The sequence below is a fragment of the Stegostoma tigrinum genome, chromosome 4 (assembly GCF_030684315.1).
Source record: "Stegostoma tigrinum isolate sSteTig4 chromosome 4, sSteTig4.hap1, whole genome shotgun sequence".
Classification (NCBI taxonomy): Eukaryota; Metazoa; Chordata; class Chondrichthyes; order Orectolobiformes; family Stegostomatidae; genus Stegostoma; species Stegostoma tigrinum.
Window position 1 is genome coordinate 68,250,199 of NC_081357.1, and position 27,274 is coordinate 68,277,472.

General features: G+C 39.0%; 2 protein-coding genes across 4 annotated transcripts; one reads left to right on the forward strand and one right to left on the reverse strand.

Moving 5' to 3' along the window:
* The first annotated feature begins 164 nt into the window (after positions 1–164).
* Positions 165–15,028, forward strand: rnf146 (ring finger protein 146). Of its 2 annotated transcripts, none has more exons than XM_048531769.2 (3): positions 165–319; positions 4,692–4,800; positions 7,868–15,028. In XM_048531769.2, exon 3 carries the CDS (start codon positions 7,869–7,871, stop codon positions 8,949–8,951), a length of 1,083 nt encoding a protein of 360 aa, XP_048387726.1. In that variant the 5' UTR covers positions 165–319; positions 4,692–4,800; position 7,868; the 3' UTR covers positions 8,952–15,028. The 2 variants fall into 2 exon arrangements, with proteins under 2 accessions (XP_048387726.1, XP_048387725.1); XM_048531768.2 differs by having other exon boundaries at positions 4,692–4,796; positions 7,868–15,025.
* Positions 13,029–27,140, reverse strand: echdc1 (enoyl CoA hydratase domain containing 1). Of its 2 annotated transcripts, none has more exons than XM_048531230.2 (6): positions 26,715–27,140; positions 25,077–25,311; positions 24,056–24,198; positions 20,649–20,701; positions 16,416–16,496; positions 13,029–13,835 (listed from the first exon to the last, which is right to left on the reverse strand). In XM_048531230.2, exons 2-6 carry the CDS (start codon positions 25,297–25,299, stop codon positions 13,433–13,435), a joined length of 903 nt encoding a protein of 300 aa, XP_048387187.1. In that variant the 5' UTR covers positions 25,300–25,311; positions 26,715–27,140; the 3' UTR covers positions 13,029–13,432. The 2 variants fall into 2 exon arrangements, with proteins under 2 accessions (XP_048387187.1, XP_048387186.1); XM_048531229.2 differs by having other exon boundaries at positions 26,914–27,138.
* Positions 27,141–27,274: the final 134 nt, after the last annotated feature.

Sequence of the window (27,274 nt, forward strand, 5' to 3'; positions counted from 1 at the left end):
CAGGGGAACGTGCCGGGTGTGGTGAGGTTGGAGGGGAGTGAGCGGTCTCTCCAGAAGGCAGACAAGGGTGGGGATAGAAAAATGTCTAAATGCCCGGAGCAACAACTTCTTCGAGAGTGGGTGTGGCCTTGGCGTCAGCACGCTCCGCCGTGCTGACGTGTGGAAGTTGCGCCTACTGGGGTGCGGAGGGGCCAAACTAAGCTGGGGCTCGAGAGGCTGTGTTTGTTTTTGTTTCTCTTTCCCCTCCCCATCTGTGGTGTTTAGTGAGTGTTTCGGTGACAGTGGCTAGGCAAAAGCCCCTGGCTGTAGGCGCTGGCGGGTAAGTGAGGAACATTCAGTGGCATCGAACCCGGTGCTGTTGCCTGGCTCACAAAGGAACAATCGGCCTCGCTCGGGCGCTATGGTGACTGATTGTATCGCTCAGGCCCCGAGTTCCACTCGAACGTGGCGGCACCAATGTTCCCATTTGGAGCACGGAGTGGATTAGAGTGGGGCGCCGGGCTGCTACCTGACCCTCCCCCGCTCCCTTTCCTGTGCAATCCCCTCTTTCCATTGTTATGCCTCCTTCCTCCCCCCACTTTGCACTTTCTTGTTACTGTCACATACCCAACTGGGCTGACCGGTCCAGCGTGGTTTCGTCGCCGGAGCCATACTCGTCGGTTCTCCCTCATCGCAAAATATGCATGTACTTCGGCTGTGTAAAGCGCAAGGCCTTACTCAAATGTTATCCGTATTCTGCGAATGTATTTTGTTGTCCTCATTAGGTTCATTTATCAAATATTATTTTTTTGGGGGGGGCGGTGTAATGGTTGTTGGTGAGTAAACTTTCCCCATTAATTTGTACTCTTGTATTTTTATATTGTGAATAACTGTTGGAATAAAATGAAATCTCCCTTCTCTTCCCCACAGGCCTGTTGGATCCAGTGTATCTACAGGCTTTCAAACTTGAGATCGATGATTGCTATATTTATCTCCCACTTTGGGCCGCCTTTTAATTTCGATTTTGTTGCTATGTACAGGCTTTTTTTTTCAAAAACTTTGTCGTTGTTGCTGTGTTTTTCCAACGTGTACCAACAAAATCAGTAGAGGTCTACTGAAAGATTTGGGTGAAAAATTTGAAATCTAGACCCTTTCTTTCTGTCTATTTGTTTAACTGGAAAATTGGATCTATATTAGAAAAAATGTTGAAAATGTATTAATCCTTTATGATTATTTGGGTTTATGGAACATAAAATGCTTTGAGAGTAAATCAAACTCAGAATACTTGATTGAGATTGGTCACTTGTAATCCTTTTTTTTGGAGCTAAATATAGTTTCTCCTCCAAAATGCTGTAACGTAAACTCCAGCAGTCTGTGCCCATGTGCTCAGCTCACTCCTAATTAAGGAACTTCAGAGCCCAACATCAGAAGCATGAGTTTTCTGATTGGGAGTCTGGCATTCAGGTAGAACGAAACTCGCCTTCTTTCCCACCCCAAGAGGTCCTGAATGAAACTGTTCGTCTGGTTCCAATGGCATTTAAATGTGGTGTGACCTCCCAGGATCTTGAAGCTATCAATCATAAGCCACAGACTGATAGCTTCAAGTCAGGTCATTATAAGGAGCATTGGAAACCGATGTTTAAAAGCTTTCTTTGTGCACGTGGGAGAAAAATAGAACCGTATTTTACTGGAGAAAAGATTTACTAATTTTCTTTGCAGAATTTTTGGATACTAAATGTTACAGCCTAAGAAGACACTTCTTTTCCCCTCCACTGTTGTGGGAGAAATATGGTCAAAATAGTAAAAGGTTTGATGTGCATGTACCTTGCCGCACGTGAACTGTTGCACTTAATGCCACCTAAATGACTGCCTTAGTAAATGGGAAAGTAACAAGTGGGAACGTGAAAGGCAGAGCACTAAGCATATTTCTAGCTACAGTCAGCTGGAAAAATACAAGGCAAGATTGACAAGGCTAAGTTTTACATTTTATTTTAAAGCTTTTTTGAACAGTATTTTTGATTGCTTTCTTTGCTTCCCTAGAGAGGCAAATGGAAAGTGCACATGTATCAATGTATTCCTTGTTCTGTTCCAAGTAAGGAAAGTTTCCATTTTTAATTAATTTTCACAATATCACGAAGAACCCTGCAGTAGATTTGTTTTTAATTTTTGATATTTGTTATAAAATTTGAAACTTGGAAATTTTGAGTGGCACACTCAACCAGAGTAAAGACCAGTGAAACTCATGAATGACATATATACTTGTTTGACTTGACTTATAGATCTCAAAATGGAGCTCCAATATGACCATTATGTTCACTTCCTATCATTACTGCTTTGTTTTACTTTTTTCTTAAATGTCTGAGCAAGGGTTTGCACATGTAATGCCAGATGTCATTAGTGTCTTTCTTACCATTCTCTGCCTTTTCCATCTTATTATTTGGGTCTTGATCTTTGTTCTGCTTTTATTCTAATTGTTCTCCATTTTGTTTGCCAGCATTGATTCTTTATGAAAGACATCATGATACAGACCCTGCAGGCTGATTTTTACATTCACAGTAAATTTGCACCCATCTATGTAAACAGTGTTGTTCTTATGTTGCATTCAGTGCCTTGTGAACTAATGAATATAACCTAGTTACTAAAATCTGCTAATCTACATTTACGGTATATGTAGAAGGATTTCTCCTATTTCATGACTTTGTAGCTTTGCTTAGGGGGCCATGCATATGGTATTTGCATTGTGCCTGTTGACCTTTTCCATCTAGGGTATCAGTCTCATAGACTTTAGAGAGTATAAACTGCGGTTGCTCTGTGCACTCATAGTTAAGGGAATAAATGTTTTACATGGTCAGTCAGCTGCAGGTCAAGGAAACTGGAATGTCCTGGATAGTGTTGAGACTCTTAACAGTTTTGCAGGTGCGTTAATCCGAACAATTGGAGAGTATTCCATCAGGTTCTAGATTAGTGCCCTGTAGATTGTCTTTGGAGAGTCAGTGCTGAATTCTCAGCCTCTGACCTTCTCTGATAGTATTTGTATGGCCAGTGGGGTTAACTAGAGTTAAGTTCCTGATCTGAGTAATCAATTCAATTTGAACTCTTGGTCATCAGATCTTCGATTGTCTTTTCAGCCTTTACTTGTTTCTTCCCCTAAAAGGTTACAGTTACCTACAGTATCCTTGCCAGTTTGACAATTTCACTGTCAGTTATTTTTCTGAAATTGTTTTCAGTACTCCTCACTGTCAAACGTACTCTTTGTCTGCTCGCAGTATGTTGTGCGAATTTGTTACCCATGTTCTAGTCTATACACTCTCTCTAAATATGGAGAACAAACAAGGCCCAGCATTCCTAGAGCACACCACACTCAAATTGTTTTCCAGTGTGAGCAGCATCTATTTAACCTGATGTCGTTTTTGTCTAATGTTTATGATGCATAATTCAATGATAAAATAAATTAATTATTCACCTTATGGCATACCATTTTAGATACTTTGTGCCAAAAGCAATTTCTGATGCATGAAAGTTTGAAGAAGCTATTGAGAGCATGAATAAAAAGATTACTAAGATGTGGCACTAACCAAGAGTTCTTTCTACAGAAAATCTAAATAGATTGCAGAACTTTATTGCCAAAACAATAGCTTAAAAGGCAGAGGAAGTCACGCTTGAACTGTTTATTACTCTTGAGTAGATCATATTTTAAATACTACATACACCTGGTCACTGAGGCACAAAGAACTTCAGATGCCGGAGATACTTAGAGGAGCCGCAAGGCTGAATCGTAGCAATGGAGGACGGAGTGAGTGATGAGGAAAGACTGGAGAAAATTTGGCTTTTCAATTTTGGGAAATGTAAATTGAAAAATTATACGTAAGGTTGCAACTGAGTGATCAGAGCTCCATATGACTGGGCTAACTTTACATTAGGCAGAATTCATGTACAACTCTTGCTTTCAGGTTGTCCCTAATGATACAATTCTGCCTTTACAGTGTTCTATGTTATAATTCAAGCCTTAACAAAAAGTATTGAGATACTGACCAAGAGAACTGCCGACACTGGAGTCAGAGATAAAATAGTATGGAGCTGGAGGAGCACAGCAGGCTAGGCAGCATCAGAGGAGCAGGAAAGTTGTCGTTTTGAGTCAGGACCCTTCTTCAGAAAAAATACTAACCAATGTGACTCTTGATACATTGGGCTAGAATCTAAAGCTAATACTAATATATTTGCTTGTATGATAACTAAATTAGACCTCAAATGCTTACCTTATAGCTTTCTCATTAGAAGAGAACTGAATGCTTTATTACCTTTATAGTTTTAGTGCTCATTTACCTGCTTCAAACAACACACTGCTTTTATATTGTTAAAGACGTCAAAAGTTATGCAAGATGCTTCACAATTGTGAAGAAAAGCCAGATGATAAACCGAAGAAGCCAAAAGCTTAGTCAAAGAGTCTGGTGTTACTAAAGTTACAAGTTTTAACTGTATTTCAGTCACCGCACCTTGACCAAATTGCCTTTTCTTCTCACTAGGTTTCTCCTTTACAATCATGTTCTTTTGCACTTTTTTTTGAGTAGATGAAGAAGTCAATCATCATAGCAGCTAGCTGTTTCATTTGTATAAGAACAAAATAGTCTATAAATATCTTTGTAACATTACTGTACATAGAATATTAAATTATGGAATTTGTAATTTTCTTGTCTTGCTTTTTTTACATTTAGAGGTCCTGTGGAATCAGAAACTTGAGGAAGGGCGGCAACATCTTTTGAATCCATTGATCTCTGCAGGAACTTGCAGCAAGAATCTGTAACTGGATCCATAGTTCTGTTAGTATGTTTAAATATTTTTGGACATTGAATTCTGTTCATACTGGTACTTCAAAATTGATGTTTCAATCTGGTACTAAATATTTTATCCTGGTCTCGGTTGAGGAACTTATGTAGAAAGATTATAGTTTGGGACCGTTCTCCTCCGAGAAGAGATGGTTGGGAGGAGATTTTATAGAAGATTCAAAATTATGAAATGTCCAAACAGAGTAGACTTTGGAGAAATTATTCCCACTGGTGGAAACTTGAGAACCATTGGACATGGATTTAAGATAATTGGCCAAAGAAGCAATAATAACATGAGGAAAAACCTTTTCATGCACCAAGTGGTTATGATCTTGAATACCTAAGAGTGTGATGAAGGCTGGCGTTAACTGAGACTTTCTGAGGGGAATTGTTTGAAAACAAAAGATTTTCATGTTTGCTACATGAACAAAGCAGAAGAGTGGCATGAGATGAATTGCTCATTTAGAGAGCAAATGTAGACACACTGGGCTGAAGGATCTCCTGTATTCATTCCGTGAGTAGGTGCAAGAATCTACAAGACTGAAGAAAAAACTGTAATATCCCATCAAAGAATATAGTGCTGTAGTCTGCCTGTCATAATACTCTATTGCTTCCTTCATGAAAAAACCCAATTCACTCTTGAATTTCTCCATTCAGTATAACATAAGTAATTAATTTGTCTTTTTATGTGTATAAAATGAATTAATATATCCATAATATGCCCAGTTAATTTCCTGAGGAGTAGTTTTCTTTTAAAGTTATCACAATTGTCTTGAATGCAGAAGGTATGTTAGAGATTTAAATTGTATTTTCTAAAATAAACATTAGAAGGAAGAATACTGAATATTATTGTAAAAGTACCTTATTGAGTGAAAGAAACTCTAGATACAAAAGATTTTGTGGATACCAGCGTAATACCTAATCATGCATCTAGAATTCCACTTCTATTACTTTAATGGTCAAATTTACTTATTTATTTTAATATTGGCAATGACTCGACAAATGTAATAAAGAGAATAGTTTCTGACAAACTGGTACAAAGATGGTACCTAGTATCCCAAAGCATAATTTTGTGACTATAATGTATGTTGTGAGTGTAATGCAAGATGAGGACTCTTGTATATATTTTGCATACTTCTTTTTGCTCAAAGAAATTTGTTCTATATTTAATAAAAGTTTCAGTGAGCATTTTTTCATCTCCAGCAACATCCTTGTGCATCTGTTATGCATGTAAGAAATTTTGCTTTTCAACGTGCATAGATCTCTGACTTTAAAATAATGGTTAGACAACTACTGACAATGTCGTTGACCAGAAACTGAACAGGACTAGCCGTACAAATGCTATGGATGCAAGAACTGGTTAAAGGCTAGGAATGTTGCAGTAAGTATCTTGTTCCATGACTCCTAAATCAAGTAGGAGCGTGATGAAATGACCCCCACTTGCTGTAGATGAGTGCAGTTTCAACAACACTCAAAATGCACTGCAGAAATCAGAGGTTGCATAAACAGCACCTTCCAAAGCCACGATCACTAATATCCAGAAGGACAAGGACATCAGATAAATGGACACACCACTGCCTGCTTTTTTCTCTCCATCCTGACTTAGAAACAGTACCTTCATTGTCGCTGGGTCAAAATCTCAGAACTCCCTCCCTAGCAGCATTGTGGGTCTACCTACATATAATGCAGCAGTTGAAGAAAGCAACTTGTCTCCACTTTCTTGATAATAAGTAGGGATTGGCAATGAGTAATGGCCCAGGCAGTAAAGTCCACATCTAATTCATGAATTATAGAATAGAAACAGGTGGAGCATGCTGGAAGTTTGTATGCACTCTCATTGTTAACACAGTTTATAAGCTCAGAAAGAACTCATTGATGACCTGCCAACTTGTCTTTCTCATTTTAGTAAAAGTTCTGTTTAAAAGCAAAAGTGAGCAACGATTTAAGTATATATGAACTGATGAACACTAACGAATATTATGAACATTATTTTTAAAGCAACTTTTCCTTGATTAAAAAATATTTTTGCAAATAGAGAATTGATCCAGTCTCTGTGCTTTAAAGTTAAGATTAAAAATGATGCCGTACTGCATTTGAAACTGAGCTGTACTCCCCATACAAATGAAGCTTAAAACATGTTGTAGTAGCTAATGCAACTTTTCTAACAAGAAATTGTGATTTCCTTATTCTGTAATGAGAAGTTCCTTTTTTAAAGTAATCTTCACATTGATTGACATGCCCCAGAAGACACACTCAGAACTTTTTAGGTCTTCTTCATTTGTGTTCTGTTGATGCACAGTTTACAGACCGATTAAAGCTTGTAGCTTTACGAACTGTATCGGAAATAAAATGCACAGAACCAATATGAGGGAAGGAACTATCTGAAACTTGAGGTTTGAAACATACGTGAGAGCTGTTTTCCACAGAAGTAAATGTACAATAGCAGTGATATTATTACTGTTACACTGCAAGCTAAAATATAGAAGCAAGCTCTGATGTCTTGTTCCCTAAGCCTTAGTATGAAACCTGTAATATCTATAGCTGAAATGCAATGTGTGAGAGACTGCTATTACCAACATTAGTGATAATGTGCTGAACAAAGTTTTAATATGACATTCCTCAGCCTAGAATTGAACATACTTAATGCAGCCTCTAGAGCCCTCAGAGGTGGTGGGGTCAGGACAATCTACCCTGTCAAGTTCCTAAAGACTCCTGTATATTTCAAAAGGTTGCCACTCATATTTCTAAACTCCACTGAATACAGGTCTGATCTATTCAATCTGTCCTCCTAAGATAGTCCCACCATCCCTGGAATCAGCATAGTGAACCTTCTCTAGACAGCCTCCCATACCATTATATCTTTCCTCAGTTAAGGGGCCCAAAACTGCTTACACTATTTCTCCTATGGTCTGATTAGTGCCTTGCATAGTTTTAGCACAATGTTTTGGAGTTCTGTGTGCTCTTTATGACTATATTATACATAGCTGACAAAGGAAGTCCTTTCCCTTGAGTATTTGTTTTATATTAACATTGGATTGCTAATACAAAATCTTTATTCTCCTTAGAATGGCTGGCTGTGGGGATATCGACCATGCATCAAACATGATTCCAGGAGGAAGGAAGTTAAATGAGTCTTGCTCAAACATAGCACCTTCTCTGACTGTACCGGAGTGTGCTATCTGTCTTCAGACTTGTGTTCATCCTGTTAAATTGCCATGCAAACATATCTTCTGTTTCTTGTGCGTGAAAGGAGCATCTTGGCAAAGCAGACGGTGTGCACTGTGTCGTCAGGAAATTCCTGAGGAGTTTCTCGACAAGCCAGCTTTGCTGTCCCCCGAAGAGCTCAAAGCAGCAAGCCGAGGAAATGGGGAGTATGCTTGGTACTATGAAGGCACAAACGGCTGGTGGCAATACGATGAACGCACAAGTATAGAGCTGGAAGATGCTCATTTGAAAGGCAAAAAGACAATTGAAATGCTCATAGCTGGCTATTTGTACGTTGCAGACCTGGAGAACATGATTCAGTTTAGACGTAATGAGCATGGTCGCCGCAGAAAGATGAAACGTGACATAGCAGATATTCCCAAAAAGGGAGTGGCAGGTCTTCGTTTAGACTGTGATTCTAGTGGATTAACCTCAGAAAGAGAGAATTCAGCAGATGGAGCAGTTAGCATTGCTGGTGCTGGATCTGTATCAATACAGCCTTCTGTTTCCATCATGAGGCCCACAGTTAGACCAGCAACTTCATTAGTTGATCAGCCAGTAAGCCCAATAACTCCTTCACCAGATGCAGATGTATTGCTTGTGAACTCGCTTGCGCAGTTGCAAATAAGTGGCCAAAACCTGACCAGGAGTCATAGAGGAGAAGGAGAAGAGCAATATGTAGCTTCTGTAAGTAGAGTTTCAGCTGCACAGCATGCAGCTAGAATGTCTTATGATAACACTGAGTCTGCAACAAGTTCTGATACAGAGGATGATAACACCAGTCAGCATCACGAGTCTCCAACCTCCAACCACAGCAGGCAAAGACTCACTTCTCTGAACACTGAGATACCAGGAGAGGAGCCGTCTCCAGCAGAAGGGCCTAGCAGCAGCATCCGAGGCAGGGAGCAGCAACCTGATGGGCAATGCACTGTAACAGAGGTCTAGATCTGACAGTTCTCACTTCTAAAAGGAACAAATGTTAACACTTGCGAGACTAAGGGCAATTGAGGAATGTAGAATTTCTCAACCAGAATTGCACTCAATTAAAGCTAAAACTAACTTTTAATTGCTTTACTTCATTTTGGCGCCATTGCAATTTGTAGGTTTCTAACGTAGGAATTGCACGATATTTATTGTGGTAGCATTAACTTTATTTTCATTGCTTTAAAATATCTTAGTGCTAAATTTCAGAATGACTCACTCTTTGTGCATGATATAAAATGTGAAATCTGAACTTGCAAGCACCAGTTGTGCTGAAGGCTTTTCATTCTCTTTGGTATTGTAGCGATACCTCTTGTGACTTTTTTTAAAAACTACATCTATGTAGAATTATCTGGTTCTGTCAGGCAAGTGTGTGAATAGATCTTTTGTTTTGCATAGCCAAATTAAGAATCATTGTTTTCCTTTTCTCCCTTTTTATTAATTTGGTGAGAAAGTACATCACCCTATCGTATTGTTGTAATTGAGGCTGATAATAGCTGTACAAGTAACATTGCCTACATAGTTGACATTCAGTGAAGTGTTAGACTAGGAGAAACAATTAGTTGACTTCAAACTTACATTATTCTGACTATAGCAATGGTCGAAATAAAGCTTAAACTTTTTGTTAAAAGTTGTCGTCACATTGGTTCTCTGCATTGCAAACCAATTTTGTACAAAAAACAAAGTTCTGACAGCGAGTTTAGCAACAATATTAGCAATAATAATATGACCTCTGTTCAACAGACAAAGGTCATTTAGCTTGGTGTCAGCTTTTCCCTTGAAACTACCCTTGAGCAAAGATCAATTTTTGCCGTTTTTGCCATTTGTGACTGCTCGCACTTCCCAATTTTTGTTACAAAGCTTTAAAATGGTTAAATAGTCATTGTTCTACTTAAAATGCAAATTTAGTATGCAAATACTAAAACTTTAGCCCAAAGACACAAGTTTTTCTTTTGCAAATGATATATTCTCCATCCTGCAGTCTGACGTAAATTGATAATTTGATATATTTTCGATTTTGCTTTGAAAGTGTAACAATGAATGTCGTGAATGATTCCATATTCATGTCGATCTGTAATAGTCCTCAAGAGATACCTCCTTAAAGAAGCAGCAATGCTGAGTTGTTAGTAAGGTATTCTTTATTTATTAAAATTACTTTCCACTGGAGCTTCCCATGGTGCAATTGGTGAATGTTGGGGGTGTGGTGAGGAGATGCGAAACAGTGCTTTTAGCCACACCAGCATAACACTGTCTTCAAGTAGAACAAAAAATTGTCATACCAAGTCTTTCTGTATATACCATGAGTGCAACTAACTTAACCTTTAGACTAGTAATGCACCACAAACTGGGGATTTAGATTCAATTAATTAAGTAAACCAGCAGGAAAAGACTACCAATGATAATTTATCAAGAAGCTGTTGTAAGAAGGGATCTGGTTTATTGATGTCTTTGAGGCAAGGAAATCTGCCAACTTTACCTGGTCTATGTGCTCCCTGACCCACAATAATGTGACTGATTGGTTGAGTACCCTCTGCATGTAACTCAATGGTATCCAAACCACAGTGATACAGCAGTTCAAGAAAGTGGCTCAACAGTGCTTCCTGAGGGCAGTGAGCGATGAGGCAACAAATACTGGCCCCATCAGTGGCCATATTGTTTGAATAAATTTTAAAAGTAATTGGATTGAAGTTTTTACTTGCATATTTGAATTGCCATTGCCATTGGCATGTCCTGCCCTGCCCCATTTTAAGCGAAACGGAAGTGATGTTGGAATCTAATTTTGTACTTCCCAGTTTCAAACTGTAATTAAAAATTTGAACAAAACTCCTCCTAAACAGCAGAAGAACTGCAGATGCTGTAAATCAGGAACACAGACTGAAATTGCTGGAAAAGCTCATTAGATCTGGCAGCATCTGTGAAGAAACAAAATCAGTGTTAATGTTTCACGCCCGGTGACCCTACCTCAGAATTTCCCCAGTTCTGAGGAAGGGTCACCGGCCCCAAAATGTCAATCCTGATTTTTTTTTTTCTTCACAGATGCTACCAAACTTGCTGAGCGTTTCCAGCAGTTTGATTTTCTTTCTCCTAAACAGCATCATATTTTTTTAAAAAAGGTACAATGCCATGAAAACTGTCTCTGTACCAATATCATTGCTGAAGAAACACATGCAGACTTTAAAGTCAGGTGGAAAACTTACAGAAGAACTTAAACATTAACATCAATTGGAGTGAAGATTATCTTTTCAAATTAATGCTGGCAGTGTGATTTCTTCTAACTAATGGCCTTGCATCTCTCTTTCAGGTGAATCAGATAGTTGAGTCAAGGTGCTGAGTTCATGATGTATCTGAATATTTTCTAATTGCACTGAGTGAAGACTTTAGGATAATTTCCAAACTAATGAGTGAGTTATTTTGAATGTTCAAGATACCACAGGTTTATTTGTTATAGTAATTCGTATGGTTTTGAGATTCCATTCAATTTTGCTTTGGTGCGATGTGCCTGATATTGGTGTAACTTGCGTAGATTATGGAATTTTCAGTACATATGAAATTCAGACATATTTTCAATTGATATCGTAGGACTGTCTGAAAGTATTGAGAGACCAGCTTATTGTTTGATATAGAAATGTGAATGGCCATTGAGCCCCTTGAGCCTGTTAGCTCTCTGTACTCCAAATGGCATCTAACCAGTGTTTTTATTTTAGTTTATGCTCCCGTCCTCTAGATATATGTTCAGAATTCCATAAGCGCTGATATTTTTCTCACCTGTTTTTGGCATTTTAAAGATCTAGGAAGTACCCTGATCTGTCCTTTTTTTAAAACCCAAGTCCACATTCAAGTCCCTCTGTGTTTTGCCACTCCCCTAGTTTGTCAATATCCTTTATCTCTTCAGTAAATTTGAATAGCTGACTTTCTATCCCATTATCCAAGTCATTAATAAATAGTGACATAGTTATCTTGCATTTGCCATAATAGCTTCACTTGCAAACACAATTAAGTTCTAGTTTCAAAATCATATTTGCAGCACAAACAGTACCCCTCCTTGTGCCAGTGTATATGCTCCATCAGGTCCTATTCTAATCCTTCATCTAACACCATCAGTGTAACCTGTTTTTTTCTGTCTTGTTCTTATCTAGCTTTTTCATTGAATATATTGATGCATTCACTTCATCTTCATGTGGTAGGGTTCCAAATTCAAATTACTTTTGCAAAGAAGTTTCTCCCGAATTTCAAGTTGGATTTAGTTGGTAACTATTTTAGGGTCCCCTAGCTGTAGTCACTCTTCCTTCCTTTACCATAACTGTCCTGCAGAACCCTTTTACAATTGCTTTAAGAAAAACTCAGAATCTATCCTTTAGGAGAAAGAACCATGTCTTGTTCAGTCATTCCTGATTGAGTACTGTGAAAACTTTATTCTACAGAAATTACAATTTCTAAGCAGCCACTTAAACAGGTTTAGTTGTAAAATTAATTTTTTCTGAAAAAAAAACATGTTTAAGATGCTTACTCTAACAAATGATTACTACAGCAACTCCACTCTTCTTATTTCCATTTTCCACTAGTGTCCAAAAATGTATTGAATTCAGATTTAAATATGTTCAATGACTGAGTAATCATATTCTTTTGTGGTCAATAGATTTCTAACCTTCCCTCATGGAAGCTTCCATATTTCAGTTCAAGCTGCTGCGGAATGATAAGGTGTGATCAAATGCTAGATTAAAGCTAGGAGAACTTTCCAACAGCTACCATGTCAAACCCTTTCAGTATCTAAGTGATATTGCCCCTTATTCTTCAAGAAACAGTTTTTTGTCTACAACTTGAAAATGTGTACAGCTGTTTGAGGGAATCCAAATTGCCTAGACTCTACAAATGTAGAATATGATTCCGACACTTAAGCAAAATAAAAAGGACTTCATCTGGACATTCAAGCCTTTTTCCAAATGCAGTGTTTGAATGGAGTGCAGGTTATGCATCTTTTCCATTTTGTCAACGAGTTGTCTTCCAGCTCTAAGCAGAAATTATTGTAAATAATAGACTTAGCCTGTTACCAGTACTGATTTATTGCTGTGGAAATGAGCTGTACTGACAAAGTTAAATTAATGAGAGGATAAGAATTTAAATGTAAGAAATACATTTATACAGTAGGCTTCATGGTTACTAGACTTGTCTGAAAGAAACAAAAACAGTTTGCAGTGTTTTGTACATCCTGAGGACACCGTAGTACTTTACAGCCTAAAGTAATTTTTGAACTGTATGCATAACTTAAGGCATATTTTGACTGTTACATTTACCATACATTTAAAAAACACTGTTTCATCCTAGGTGGAATATTGTCTTCAGCTCTTGTTCATAGAAAAAGTACGACCTTCCACACAATTTTTACACTTCAACTGGCATTTGAAGCCACAGTAGAGGCTAATCTGGACTGTTATATTAGATTGACACTAATTATGTTTGATATTTTGAGCCAACGCTTTCAGATTGGCAGGAGAGCCCCACAGAGTACCAAATATACTCTTTTCATTCTTTAGTGATTCTTCTTGTGACAGTTCTCTCCCTGAAACCACAACATTCTTAATGGCTCTAATGACTTGTGAAGATCCATTTGTGTATTGATTCAGCCAGTTTTCTGCCTCTTCAAGGCAGCTACCCTCAGTGGATGTTAAAATTTCATCAGCAAGACCAATCTTGAGACCAGTTGCAGGGTCCACCTGTTGGGCACTGCTCAGTAGTTTAACAGCATTTCGATAGCCAATCAATTTAATCAGTCTGGTTGCTCCGCCCCACCCTGGTACCAATCCCATGAGTTTGTGAACAAAGCGAATCTCACTTCCTGAAGTCATAAGCCTGGTAAAATAAGCAAACAGGTCGATGAGTTTACAGTGCCTGTCTTTAGAAATTGGTACTGTTATGGACTAGACCAGAACAAACCCCTTTCAAATATAACAGCAATAGCGTAGACTCTAATTTGTCTTACTAAAAGGCAAGTGTGAGGTACTGTGCTCCAGATGTAATTCAATTGGTCATGCTACTCTGCTTTAGGCAAAACATGCTTTATCCTTAAACCCAGTTAAACAAAAGATGGAAGAATTGGTAATAATTCAAATCTATTGGGAAACTCCAATTATTCAACTAATAAACAGCAACTATTCCAATATAGTAGCATCCCATAAACACACCCTTAACCAGAGAAAATTCCAGAGAGAGAGAGATAAATGACACCTTCCATAAACCAGCTTCAAAGCCCCAACAACTGAAAGCTGAGCTAAAACCCTTGTTCTGTGGAAGCCTGGCTCACCCAGTCATGTTGCTTCTGTCATTCTAAATTTTCGAACAAAAACCCAGGGCCCCTCAAGCTGTTTATTGGCTTGTCTGTTTTAAAACCTCTCTCAAAAAGTCAGACAAAATACACCTCTTCCACAACCTGCCAGATTGTCTCTTGAATCCTGTGCTATTTTTTGACAGTAAAGCAGATTCTTACTCAACATGTAATTTGGAAGATTATATATTGAACAGGCTCAAATGTGATGTTTGTAATCTTAATTTTTCCTTTCTCTTTTATTATATGATACTAAAATGATGTTCAGCTTTGTGAATGTCCTTTATCATTCTTCTAATAATGAGCAAGAGTGTGGACTTTAACAACTCGACCATATTATAAAAAACTATGAGTAAAATAGTCAACACATGAACTGTGTTGCGCCTCCAGGAACCAACAACTGGGCTCCAAGAATGGAACGTACAGAAACTTCAGAAATAGGAAATCACACAACAACAGGAGTAGGAACAAGTGTAGGAAACATCTAGAAGTAATGGCAACAGAAGGTAGTGAGAATAGGTTATCTGAAGATGAGTAAACATGTTGGGTGGATCTTGGAAACAGGATTTAACTCCGCAACCAAAAAAGTCAATCAGCGGCAAGAACCTAGGAGCAATAATCATGAAAGGAGCCCTGAAATAGGGACTCAGTGATGGAACAAAGAACCTTTAATGTTTTAAGAGGTGGTATTCTGTACTTGTCGTAAGTGCTTAGATTATCCATTGCTTGAATAAACTAGAACTTAGTACAGTAAGACTGTCATTGACATGGCACAAGACCAACCGTGAAGGTGATGGTTTAAAAAAATCAAGCATTTTCTTCTCCTCACTTATAAATGATGCCAAGAGGATAATCAAGAACTCCACACTTGCTTACAATCTGGGGCACAGGGGTGCCTCACAGCACTAGGGCCCTGGGTTTGATTCCACCCGTGGGTGATCGTGCTAACTCCACTTAGACAGACAGACAGACAGACATTCTCCCTGCGTTTGTGTAAGGTTCCTCCAAGTACAGGTTAGGTGGATTGGCTATGCTAAATTGCCCATAGGGATGGGGTGACCAGGTGGATTAGCCATGGTAAATGTCGGGTTGCAAAGACAGGATGGAAGAGATGTGTCTGGGTGGGATGTTCTTTGGAGGGTTGGTGTAGACTTGATGACCTGAATGGCCCACTTCCAGGCTGCAGGGTTTCTATGATTTACACTTACTAGCTTAACTCAATCATCAAAAATCCCACACTCAACTTATCTGCAATCGTAAATCATCATGCCATACTTAAGCTCCGTGAATGATGATGATAACCTCCCAAGTAAGTCCATGCCCATCTTTCTGGAAACCTGATGCTTGAATCATTCCAATGTGCTATGTGCCCCTGCCACACAAAAATACCCAGAATTTATATTAGCTGTGATTATGCCCTCAGTACTGTTTCCTTTCTGACCAATTGGCAGTCTTTTACACAATCACTTTCTTCCTACCTGTCCACTGACCCATATCTCCATCATGCAAATGCCAAAAATAGTGATACCAGCAACCCCCCATGATCTCCATTAACTTTCTCCCCAGCATTGGGTTATGTAGCATGTATCAAAAAGATTTCAAAGGAAGATTTATGCCTGATGCAAAAAGAGGCATACCACTCTTTAAACAGATTTTCTTTGGCATATAGGTTTCAAATATTAGAATGTGAAACCAGTATCTTCTACAAGATCCCAGTACCAACCATAGAATTATTCCTAAATGTCTAATTTCCACACCATTGAAGAACATCTCTATTTTGTTAACAAATTGCTAAAGTGAATTTTTGAAATCAGCAAATGCTTGAGAAACAAGATTATGATTAATATAAATTAACATTTTGTCTTCCAAACAGAATTAAATAGCTATTGATTTAGCCTCTGCTCTTATTCAAGAGAACAGAATTTAAAAGCAGTTTACCAAGTGGATAAAATTGGAAAACAATGTTCTAAAAATTAGACTGAAGTGTCCTTTAACTTAGTGTATCATTGTAAATCATTTGGTACTTCATGTTGCTTAAACTAAAACAAAAAGAAACAACTGCTTTTGCCTTTTCCTTATCAGTGGCATTAATTAACTTGGCTACTTACCGGAAATCACAGGCTGTTGTAACTTCTGCTCCTCCTCCTAGTGCCTTCCCCTGGACTAAAGCTACACTGATCAGAGGTAGTCTGCACTAGGAATTTCAGAAAGGTTAATAGATGTCTGGTGCATTTAGTACTCAAAATCAATTGCAATGAATCACTTGTTAGTGCAGTAATTTCACTTGTACTTCAACATTTGTAACAGTAGAATAGTTTGAATGGAATACAGTGCAACCCAGAAGATTTAAAAATGTCAAGAATTAAATTCCCCATTTGTTTGAAAAAAAACACCAAGCAGAACTTTTCTAACAAATATTCATTCACAGGATGTGGATGTCCTTGGCTAGGCCAGCATTTATTGTCCAGTTAGGAGTTAACCACATTGCTGTGGGTCTGGAAGCACATGTAGGTCAGACCAGATAAGGACATTAGTGAACCAGGTAGGTTTCTCCCCCAGCAACCAACTATGTCATGATTAGATTCTATTCCATATTTTTAATGTGTTCAAATTCTACCGTTTGCTTTGGTAGGATTCGAACCTGGGCCCCCAGAATACTACCTGCATTGCTGGGTTAATAATCCAGCAACAATTCAACTAGCCTCCCCTTATACTTGCTATGGTTTAAGATCATAGCCCCTTTCCCCTGATCCATGGTACAATAATTTATTAAAACTGAGTAAAATATGTTTCAGGTTACAAAACAAGCTTTCAGTGTCCTGAGATTTTTTTAAAAGTACTAAAATTTTGGCAGTCAACAAAAAACTTGTAGATCCAGACATTAGCTCAGTGATTAGCACTGCTTCCTCACAGTGTCAGGGACCCAGATTCAATTCCACCCTCAGATGACTTGTCTGTGTGGAGTTTGCAAATTCTCCCCATGTGTATGGTGCTCCAGTTTGCTCCCACAGTCCAAAGATATGCGAGTTAAATTGACTGGCCATGTTAAATTGCCCATAGTGTCCAGCCTAGATGGATTAGCCATGGGAAATGATGCTACGGGGTTAGGATGAGGGGGATTGGTCTCGGTGCGATGCTCTTTGGAGGTTTGGTGTGGATTAAATGGGCTGAATGGTCTGTATTCACACACAGATTTTGTGATTCTATGATTTAAGTTTGAAAGGTGGCAGGTGAATTTAGAAACAAACTGATGAGGGTTTTATTTCACTGTAAACAGTAACAAGACAAAATACGAGTTTTTGTTTTAGAAAGATTATATAATAACGTAATAGAGAGGCTAGAGTGGATATTAGACCAATGAAAAGTGAAGCTGGAGAAGTAGAAATAGGGAACAATAGCAAAAGAACTAAAACAGATTCTTTGCATCAGTTTTCACGGTCAAAGACACAAGTAGCATACCAGAACTTCAAGAGCCAGGGAGCAGCGGTCAGTGTCGTGCCCATCACTAATGAAAAGGAGCTGAGAAAGGTGAAGGATCTAAAAGGTGGACAAATCACCCGGACCAGATAAACTACACACCAGGGATCTCATAGCTGAGGAGATTGCAGATGTGTTGATGAAGATCCTTCAGGAATCACAGGGAAGCTACAAGAGGACTGGAAAATGGCTACCTTAACACCCATTTGAGGGAGGGAAGCAGAAGGCAAAACTATAGGCCAGTTTGCCTGACTTCGGTCATTAAGATTTTCCAAATAATTGGAAAGTGCGTGGAGAAATAGGGCTGAGTCAGCACAGCTTCATCAAGGGGAGGTCATGCCTGACAAACCTGCTAAAATTCTATGGGGAGCTAATGAGCAAATTCGACCAAGGACAGCCAGTGGACATGATCTATTTGGATTTCCAGAAGGTCTCTGGCAAGGTGCCACACAGAAGACTGCTAAGAAAGAGGCCATGGTTTTCGGGCAAGGTACTGGCACTGATAGAAGATTGACTGACTGACTGACTGACAGAAGGCAAAGAATGGGGATAAACGGGCCTTTTTTGGGGTATCAGCCAGTGAGTAGATATTCCACATAGGTCAGCTTTGGGACCACTGCTATTCTTGTTGTACATTAATGATCTGGTTGAAGGAATGGATGGCACTGTTGCGAAATTTACAGGTGACACGTGGAGGGACAGGAGTATTGTGGAAGTAGGGAGGCTACAGTCAGACCTGGACAGCCTAACAGCAGGCAAAGAATAGATGGATGGAATACAATGTGGGAGAGTGTGAGGTTATGCACTTTGGTAGTAAGAATCGAGGTATAGACTATTTTCTAAATGGGGAAAAGCTTCTGCCGTCTGGGGGGAGAAAAAAGGGATTTTGGAATCCTAGTTCAGGATTCTGAGCTAAACATACAGGCTCATTTGGCAGTTAGGAACGCAGCTGAAATGTTAGCATTTGTTTCAAGAGAACTAGAATACAAGAGCAGGACTGTATGATGTTCAGCTATCACTGCATCTGGAATATTGTCAGCAGTTTTTGGGCCTGTATCTAAAGGATATGCTGGGTTTGGTTGGGGGGGGGGGGGGGGGGGGGGTCCAGAGACGGTTCACAGGAATTATCCCATGAATGAAGAGTTGGTCATATGAGGACCCGAGTCTGTACTTGATGGAGTTTAGAAGGGGGTCGGGTGTGGGGGGGAGAAGAGAGAGAGAGAGAAAAAGTGAGAAAAAGGGAAGTGAGAGAGAGTGAGCGACCCTCATGGAAACTTAGAGCACAGAGTCCTTGATACTGAGATGAGGAGGCCCTTTTTTAGTCAGGGTGGTGAATCTGTGGCACCCATTGCTGCAGCAAGTCATTGAGTGTCTTTCAGACTGAAGGCTTTTGATTAGTAAAGGAATGAAAGGTTATGGGGAGAAGGCAGGATAATGGGGTTGGGAAACATATTAGCCAAGGTCAAACGGTAGCAGAGATTCAGTAGACATTAGAAAACAATCAGGCATTACAAGAGTATATCATGGGCCTCCTGCACTGCCACAATGATGCCACCCGAAGGTTGCAGGAACAGCAACTCATATTCTGCCTGGGAACCCTGCAGCCATATGGTATCAATGTGGACTTCACAAGTTTCAAAATCTCCCCTTCCCCTACTGCATCCCTAAACCAGCCCAGTGCATCCCCTCCCCCCACTGCACCACACAACCAGCCCAGCTCTTCCCCCCCACCCACTGCATCCCAAAACCCGTCCAACCTGTCTCTGCCTCCCTAACCGGTTCTTCCTCTCACCCATCCCTTCCTCCCACCCCAAGCCGCACCCCCAGCTACCTACTAACCTCATCCCACCTCCTTGACCTGTCCGTCTTCCCTGGACTGACCTATCCCCTCCCTACCTCCCCACCTACACCCTCTCCACCTATCTTCTTTACTCTCCATCTTCGGTCCGCCTCCCCCCCTCTCCCTATTTATTCCAGTTCCCTCCCCCCATCCCCCTCTCTGATGAAGGGTCTAGGCCCGAAACGTCAGCTTTTGTGCTCCTGAGATGCTGCTTGGCCTGCTGTGTTCATCCAGCCTCACATTTTATTATCTTGGAATCTCCAGCATCTGCAGTTCCCATTATCTCAGGCATTACAAGAGTAACACTTTTTCCAATTTAAAAGTAACAATAGCCTCTAACTGTCACTAGATGGCAGAAGTTGACTTATCAACATCTTGCAGAACATAATGAGATATGTGCAGTGATGCTGCAATTTATTTTCACCATAACTAAATCTGGAGAGTTGTGAAGATTGCAGCTTTATTTTTTTCTTCCCCCACATAAATGCAAAGCAATCCATATTGCAACACGTTTAAATTGCTATATCTGTAGGAAGGAAAACTTCAAAGTCAACCAAAGAAGAAAACAATTTAGCTGTAATTATTTTCTATAGCAGATGGAAGTGAAGGTAAAAGGGACAGAATCTGTTTCTCCATTCCAATATACGTATTTCAAAATATAAATTTCCAATGCGAAGCTGCATTATGATCTTTCCAATTTAGAAAGTTCTGAGTTGGAATTGTAAAATTATAGCCAATTCCAAATGAAATCCATAAACTGTCATAACCCCTTAAAAATTGGAATGACTTCATATTTAGTTCTGCAGAATCTAAATGTTCAACAATTATTAAAAAGCAGTCTGAAGAAAACTGGTAACGTTTCAAGAATATATCCCTTCATAAGGATTGATCAACCTTGATGAGGGACCTCATTATTCATTTACTTGTTGACTCTTCAGAATGCTGATTGATCCATGTACTTCCAGCATTTTTTCATTTGTTCTGATTTCTATTATTACATTACTTTTTAATTATATATTAGTACCTGAGAAGTCTTGTCAAGGTGTTCTGCATAAACATGCAAATGCTCAACCCATCCTAGAAAGAAAATGCAGAAGATTTAATTCCTAATTGTTATCCTGTTAATGCAGCAACATTCCTGCTCATTCTTTTGGCGTTTGATTATTTTGTGAAAAATTTCATAGCACAAGTAGCGTCTCATCATGTCTGCACCGAGTTGAATGACAATTATGATTTAGGACAGCAGAATGACACATTTGTCCAGAACCCTGTGCATTATTTCGATTTGAACAATCATCTAATATGCCTTTTGAACAATTTGATTAAACCTTACTCTGCCACATTTCTGATCAGAACGATTTGCAGTATGGAAGTTTTATTCCTTTTTTGCAATTACTTCAGTTCCAAATCACTTTAAAGTTGGTGCGCTCACACAATTGATCCTTTTATAAGCCAGGACAGCTTCTCCATATCTTCTCTGTCCAGATCTCTCCCAATTGTGAAAATTTCCATTAAACCTTTTCAGGGAAGACAGTCATAATTTCTCCAATCTATCTTCATAACTGAAGTTTACCATCAGTGGAATAATTCTTGTACATCTGTACTCTCCAATTCATTCACATCCAATGATGTGGTGACCAAATCTGTTTACAGTACTCTAGTGAAGGTCTAACCAGGGTCTCATACAGGTGCAAGATAAACTTTCCTGCTCCTGTACTCTGCACCCCTATTCATAAAGCCAAGGATATAACATGTTTTTTAAATTGCTCTATCCAACTATCCTGCCATCCTTGGCAACTTGTGTAGCTGCATCAAGTTCCTCTGCTCTTGCACACCTTTTGCTGTAGTAATTATTGATACTGTCTCTCTACATTCTTTCTACCATCATGGTTCCACCTCAGTTCTCTACATAGAATGGACAGGGACATGAAGTTCAATCAATTGACTGATGTTGTTTGAAGCTCTACACTGTCCACTTCCTTTATGATGTTCCAAGTTTTGTACCGTTCACAAACTTTAAAATTGTTCCCCTGCATTCCAAGATCTAGAACATTAATATAAAATCAGAAAAAGCAAGTGACCACCATTGAACACCGTGACAAACATGCCTCCAGCCTGAAAAATAACAATTTCCCTGTTTTCTTTCACTCAGCCAATTTTGTTACAGTGTTGCTAAAGTCTGTTTTATGGCTGAGTTACTGTTTTTCCTCAAATCTTTTGTAGTGAATGTTGTTTCAAGTTCTACGTGCACAGCATAAACAGCATTAGCTACATTGGCCCTCTCTTCCTTGGAAATCGTCATTTGATCAAGAAGCCTTACCAGCTTGAGGAACCAACAGCTTATTCAATCCTAAACCCTTCCAAAGACCAAAACTGCTTGCTCTGTCATCGTGGGTAATATCTCCTTCCTTGGTAAAGACAGATGGAAAATATACCTCAGCCATGCACCAAACACTAATTATAAATGTCATAATTGGCCCCTAATTTGCACAACTCATTTTCCATCCTTAACAATTTATATGCCTGTTGAAGATTGAGATTCTACTTTGTTAGCTGCCAGTTCTTTTTCCACGGTTGTGCACAATACTCTAGCTGAGATCTACCTAACAGTCTATTCAAGTTTGGCATAACTTCCCTGCTCTGATACTCTTCCCCCTACTCATGAACCAAGAATACTGTATGCTTGACTAACAACTTCCACGTTGTCCTGACCTACCCCCTAAATGTTCCCCCATTGTGACTCAATGTACTTGACTCACCTCATTCCCAACAACCAGGTTTAAAAATGCCTTATTGCTAGCTGGACTGGAGGCATACTGCTGACAGAAATACTCTTGGAGAGAAAGGAATGCTTGTCCCTCACTACCACTATCCCAGTCCAAGGTTGTAATTAAAGTCCCCATTAAGACTACTCTATGTTTACACATCTCTTGTAAATGCCTTGCAGGTTTATTCCTCTACGTCCTTCCCACTTGGTGGTCTACAGCTCACAGTGAACTATGCAATTGTGGACTTTTTGTTCCTTAGTTCTCCCCATATCAATCCTATAATCTGGAACATCTTCGTTCTCCAATATGGCAATGCTCTCCTAAGCCAAAAAATGCCTCATCTTCCTTGTTTTCTGAAAAACTTGTAACAGGAATATTTAATACCTAATCCTGCCATTCCTCAAGCCATGTCACTGTCATTGCCGCATCATAATTCCACATGGGAATCTATATCCGTCAATCACCCATCTTATTAACTATACTCACTTCATTCATACACAATCAGTGGAACTGATGCAGACTTCATTACTTTCTCCCTGTTCAGACAGATCAGTCAGCTCAGACTCAATGCAAGTCAGGTCGAGTGGGTCAGTGCTTACTGGGACCACCCATAATGCAAGACAGCCACTGCAGGAAGCCAACAATTAGTCAAGCGTACCATTGTGCCAATTCAAAGTGACCCAATGTTGGGCAATTTTTAATTTTTATCTATAAAACGTGGTTTTCCAATTGGCAGATAAGAGGGAGCACCACTTTGTTTCACGTAGTTTCTCAAAGATGTCCAAAAGAAAGCGAAAGCAAGTGCGGTGTTATGCAGACAATAATCAAAACAAAGATAACCAAGTGTGAAGCTGGATGAACATAGCAGGCCAAGCAGCATCTCAGGAGCACAAAAGCTGACGTTTCGGGCCTAGACCCTTCAGAGAGCCAGAAACATCAGCTTTTGTGTTCCTGAGATGCTGCTTGGCCTGCTGCATTCATCCAGCTTCACACTTGGTTATCTTGGATTCTCCAGCATCTGCAGTTCCCATTATCTCTGATCACAATAATCAATACAAATCTGTGTTTGGATTAGAATATGCAAAACAGTGTTGAAAATGGAAAGCAACCAGCTAAGAATCCTTTCCAGTCTCCTATACTATCACATTCAAGATTATGTAACTAGTCAGGCCAATAAAGAACAGTGGTTGCTTCATGGGGAATAAATATACCAGCACATTTAAATAAATGGATTGAATAAAACACTTCAGGAACTATTATTGTAACAATCCATCTGCTGTATTAAAGTGACTGTATTAAATTTCAAAACCATTGGCAATATAAAAAAAGAACAAAATATGTTCCAAATGTATTATGTTGTACTTTTTATATTAACTGTGCTGCAAGCAGCATAACATTACACGGTTCAGAGGGTCATTATTTTGCACAGTTTCACAGCAAGTTGTGAAATTTCCAATAATCCTATAATGCAGGTGAAAGATTGGCATACAGCAAATAAAAATGGAACAACAGAAATTGAAAATCTATCCTAAAACGTTATAAAATTCTCAGAGTGAAGCATGAAAGATTTATAGATAGAAACGCCTTTTTATAAAAAGGTTCCCCATTCCCAAGTAAGTTATCAGAAATAAAACAAGGAGTCATTCCTCATTTGTTTACTTACCTCAGGGTTTGACATCGCTTTAACTGCACTTAGATCAGATCCAGAACAGAATGTGTTCTCTGCACCTCTCACGATAAGACCTTTTCCATTAGTCCAGTGCTCCAGCTCCTCTACCCTATCCCGGAAATCTAACATCATTGTTCCTCAAAAGAAAGAAGAAAGTTTTTGTAAATGGAAAAGTGATTTGCGCATCAAAAATGTGTCACTAATGATCACAAGACATACAGTTAGAGTATTTAACATATTCAAACATTTCTGTGATTCTCTCCATCAATTATTAAATTGCTCTTACCAAAGGTGATAAAACAGAACCAGATAACCTGAAGACAATGCTGTAACACAACTAAATGCTGACAGTTTTCCAGTTAGCGTCAGTTGGTCCAGGTTTTGTTTTAATTCAGTATATTTATCCAAATCAGGAGTATCTTATTGGAATAAATATTAGAAGTCAGCACAGACACACAGCTGTCAGTGAAGTATTGTCCCTCCGTATTTATCCAGCAAATGTTAACAAGTCTCAATTGAGAAAACTGAAATCTCAGATGAAAAGATTGGATACAGCAGTGCTTTGTTTGTGAATTAACCTAGCAATATCATGCCAATGACATTCCATAACCGTATGCAAGTTTCATTCAAACCGCAAGCCATTTCTTAAATAAATTAAACGGGGAAAGAAATTGGAGAGAAGTTCAGATGTATCAGAGTTAGAAGTTTTTTTAATTGCGTTGTTCATGTGTGCCAAGTTCAAAACTAACATGGAAGCCAATATATTTATTTTTAATTAAGACAACCAATTAGCATAACTAATTAATTCAAGTATTAGATTTTGACTTTCATTTTCCATTTGTTATAAGTCAATAATTTCAGTAACCCATTCAGTATTATACAAAAAGCATTGCTATGGTTTAAAAAAGTCACCAAACTGTTCACCTCCCCTAGAAAAATAAGTACCAAGAGTGATTCTTTTTCCTTAGAAAAGAATATATATTAACTGGACAGTTAACTGAGCAGATAACCATACCAGAAAATGCATTTTTTCGTTCAGGGTTGTTAATAATCAGGGTAGCAATTCCATTTTGATCTTTCTGCAAATCAATGGATCCACCAGGAAGTTGCTGAAGTTTTTCCTTTATGTCATCTTCATTCACTCTATAAACAGACGTGTACACAGATAGACTTCTCTGTTGCAGCATTTGATTCCTTAGACCACATTTCAGACATTTGTGGATGCAGAACATCGCCATTTGCACTCGACACTGAAAATAAGTTTTTTTTAAAAAGTTAGCTTTATGAAAAAAAACCTTTTCCTCTTTACTATTTTTCATAACGTGTAATTATTGAATTTACGTTCCTAAGAGATCAAAGGTTTGGAAGGTGCTGCTGAACAAATACAATGTTAAATATAAAATAGATCTGAGCATATAGTCATTAAGGGAAGGTTTGGGCAATGGCGATTTACTGACTTTCAAGGAGAGAGAGTGTGACACTGTTGTTGAAAATAGTCTTTATACGGCATTTACGTGGCACTAACCACTCGGGCTCTGGAATGACTGTTGTCCAGGCCTCACTGCGCAGAGGTCCAAGCTGCGTTACCAACTATGAAGTTACGAATGAAACTGAGCACTTATCACCAACAAGCGTTACCAATTCTGCATAAAAATACTTCAACCAACATTCCCCTTCAAAGGACACAGTACGAAACAAAGGTTGCACCTGCTACAAACTATTAAGCACTATACAACCTGGGCCCGAATCTGTCAAAAGAATCAGAGAAAAGCCTCCAAAATTTGGAGAAACAAACAAGTCGGTTCGCATGGAATAGGTGGAAAAAGTATGCATTTAAAGATTTGTCATCTAGGGTTCAAAGCTTTCATTGTTTAAAAGACATGGAATAACTTTACAAGTAATAAAGGCAGCTCATTTAAGTAACAATAATAACTAAGTTCCTTAATAAAAGTACATTTCTTCTCATTTCCCATTTCAGCAGGTTAAATATATGCAGAGGAGTATTTCGGAGCACTTGGCCTATTTAATTTGCATCCCCTTTACAGAGAACAGACATTGCAATTTGCCTAGAATCCTTATTCCTGGCTGTTACTAAAGGGCCCCCACTGAAATAAAAAGCGTATGCTAGGTGGGCATGGACATTGTTTGAACTGACTGCAATTTCCTTAATCCAGAATAAAAGGCTAACACATCATACAAAGACTCGAGAGCTATAAATGCAAACTACTTTTATTTATGTAGAAAACTGTCAAATTACATTTAAATAAGCACAGATCTATTTTTGGTCGCATCTCAAAGCCGTGAATCAACGCTCTCGTAACACGACCAGAAGAATGCCGCCACTTCATTCAATAACAGTTCAGCTTAGAAACTATTTAAAGAGCTCCACGAGTTTCTTTTTAAATAAGTCTGATTAAAACACATCAACGTTTAATAAGAATGCAAACAGTCTACACACTGCGAATATTCAAAATGCAACTGCTAAAGGATAAACTAAATATGTGCTGTTTCAGAAATCTTGATATTAAAGTCTGGAAATCCAGCCAACCAATGTAAACACGCTCATTCGAGATTCCACGAGCTGTAGCATGAATGTAACAGTAAATACGAAATAATCTATGGACCTGTAGATAATATGGGAAAGTTTAAATACCCAGGAAAAGGTAGAGACAATTCTTAAAAAGGTGCAGTGCGAACTATTACGATATACTACATTCTCATCTGTCCGGCAATCCGAAAGATTCAAAATAACACGAGAGGCCTGCTTTCTTTCACGCGTTACTGTACTGGCAAGATTGCTGCTGCAGATGCTCAACACAGTTTGTTCAAATGTAACTCCGCGTAAACGTCACCTTCTTCCAGACGAAGTACCGCACTCTACAAAAGTACAATGCTTCGCAATCTAAACGCTGATTTATTTGCCTTTCCCTCCCAAAGTTAATATTCGCACTTGAAGACCAGTCTCCCAGCCACAACAGTGACCCGGAAGGACCACACGCGCTGATCGAACGTTCCTTGTAATAACGTTCCGCTCTCTCGAATCCCTGGGACAATGGGTCATTATGACGCCACAAAGCCAGCTATGTTCCACTGCTCTCCTCAGGCGTCCTGAGCTGTCAATCAGACACTGGCATCAGCCCTGCTACATTGCCATTCTCCAGACATCATCACATCAGATATGTCATATCCTCCTGGGCTGTGTTCAGATCCTAA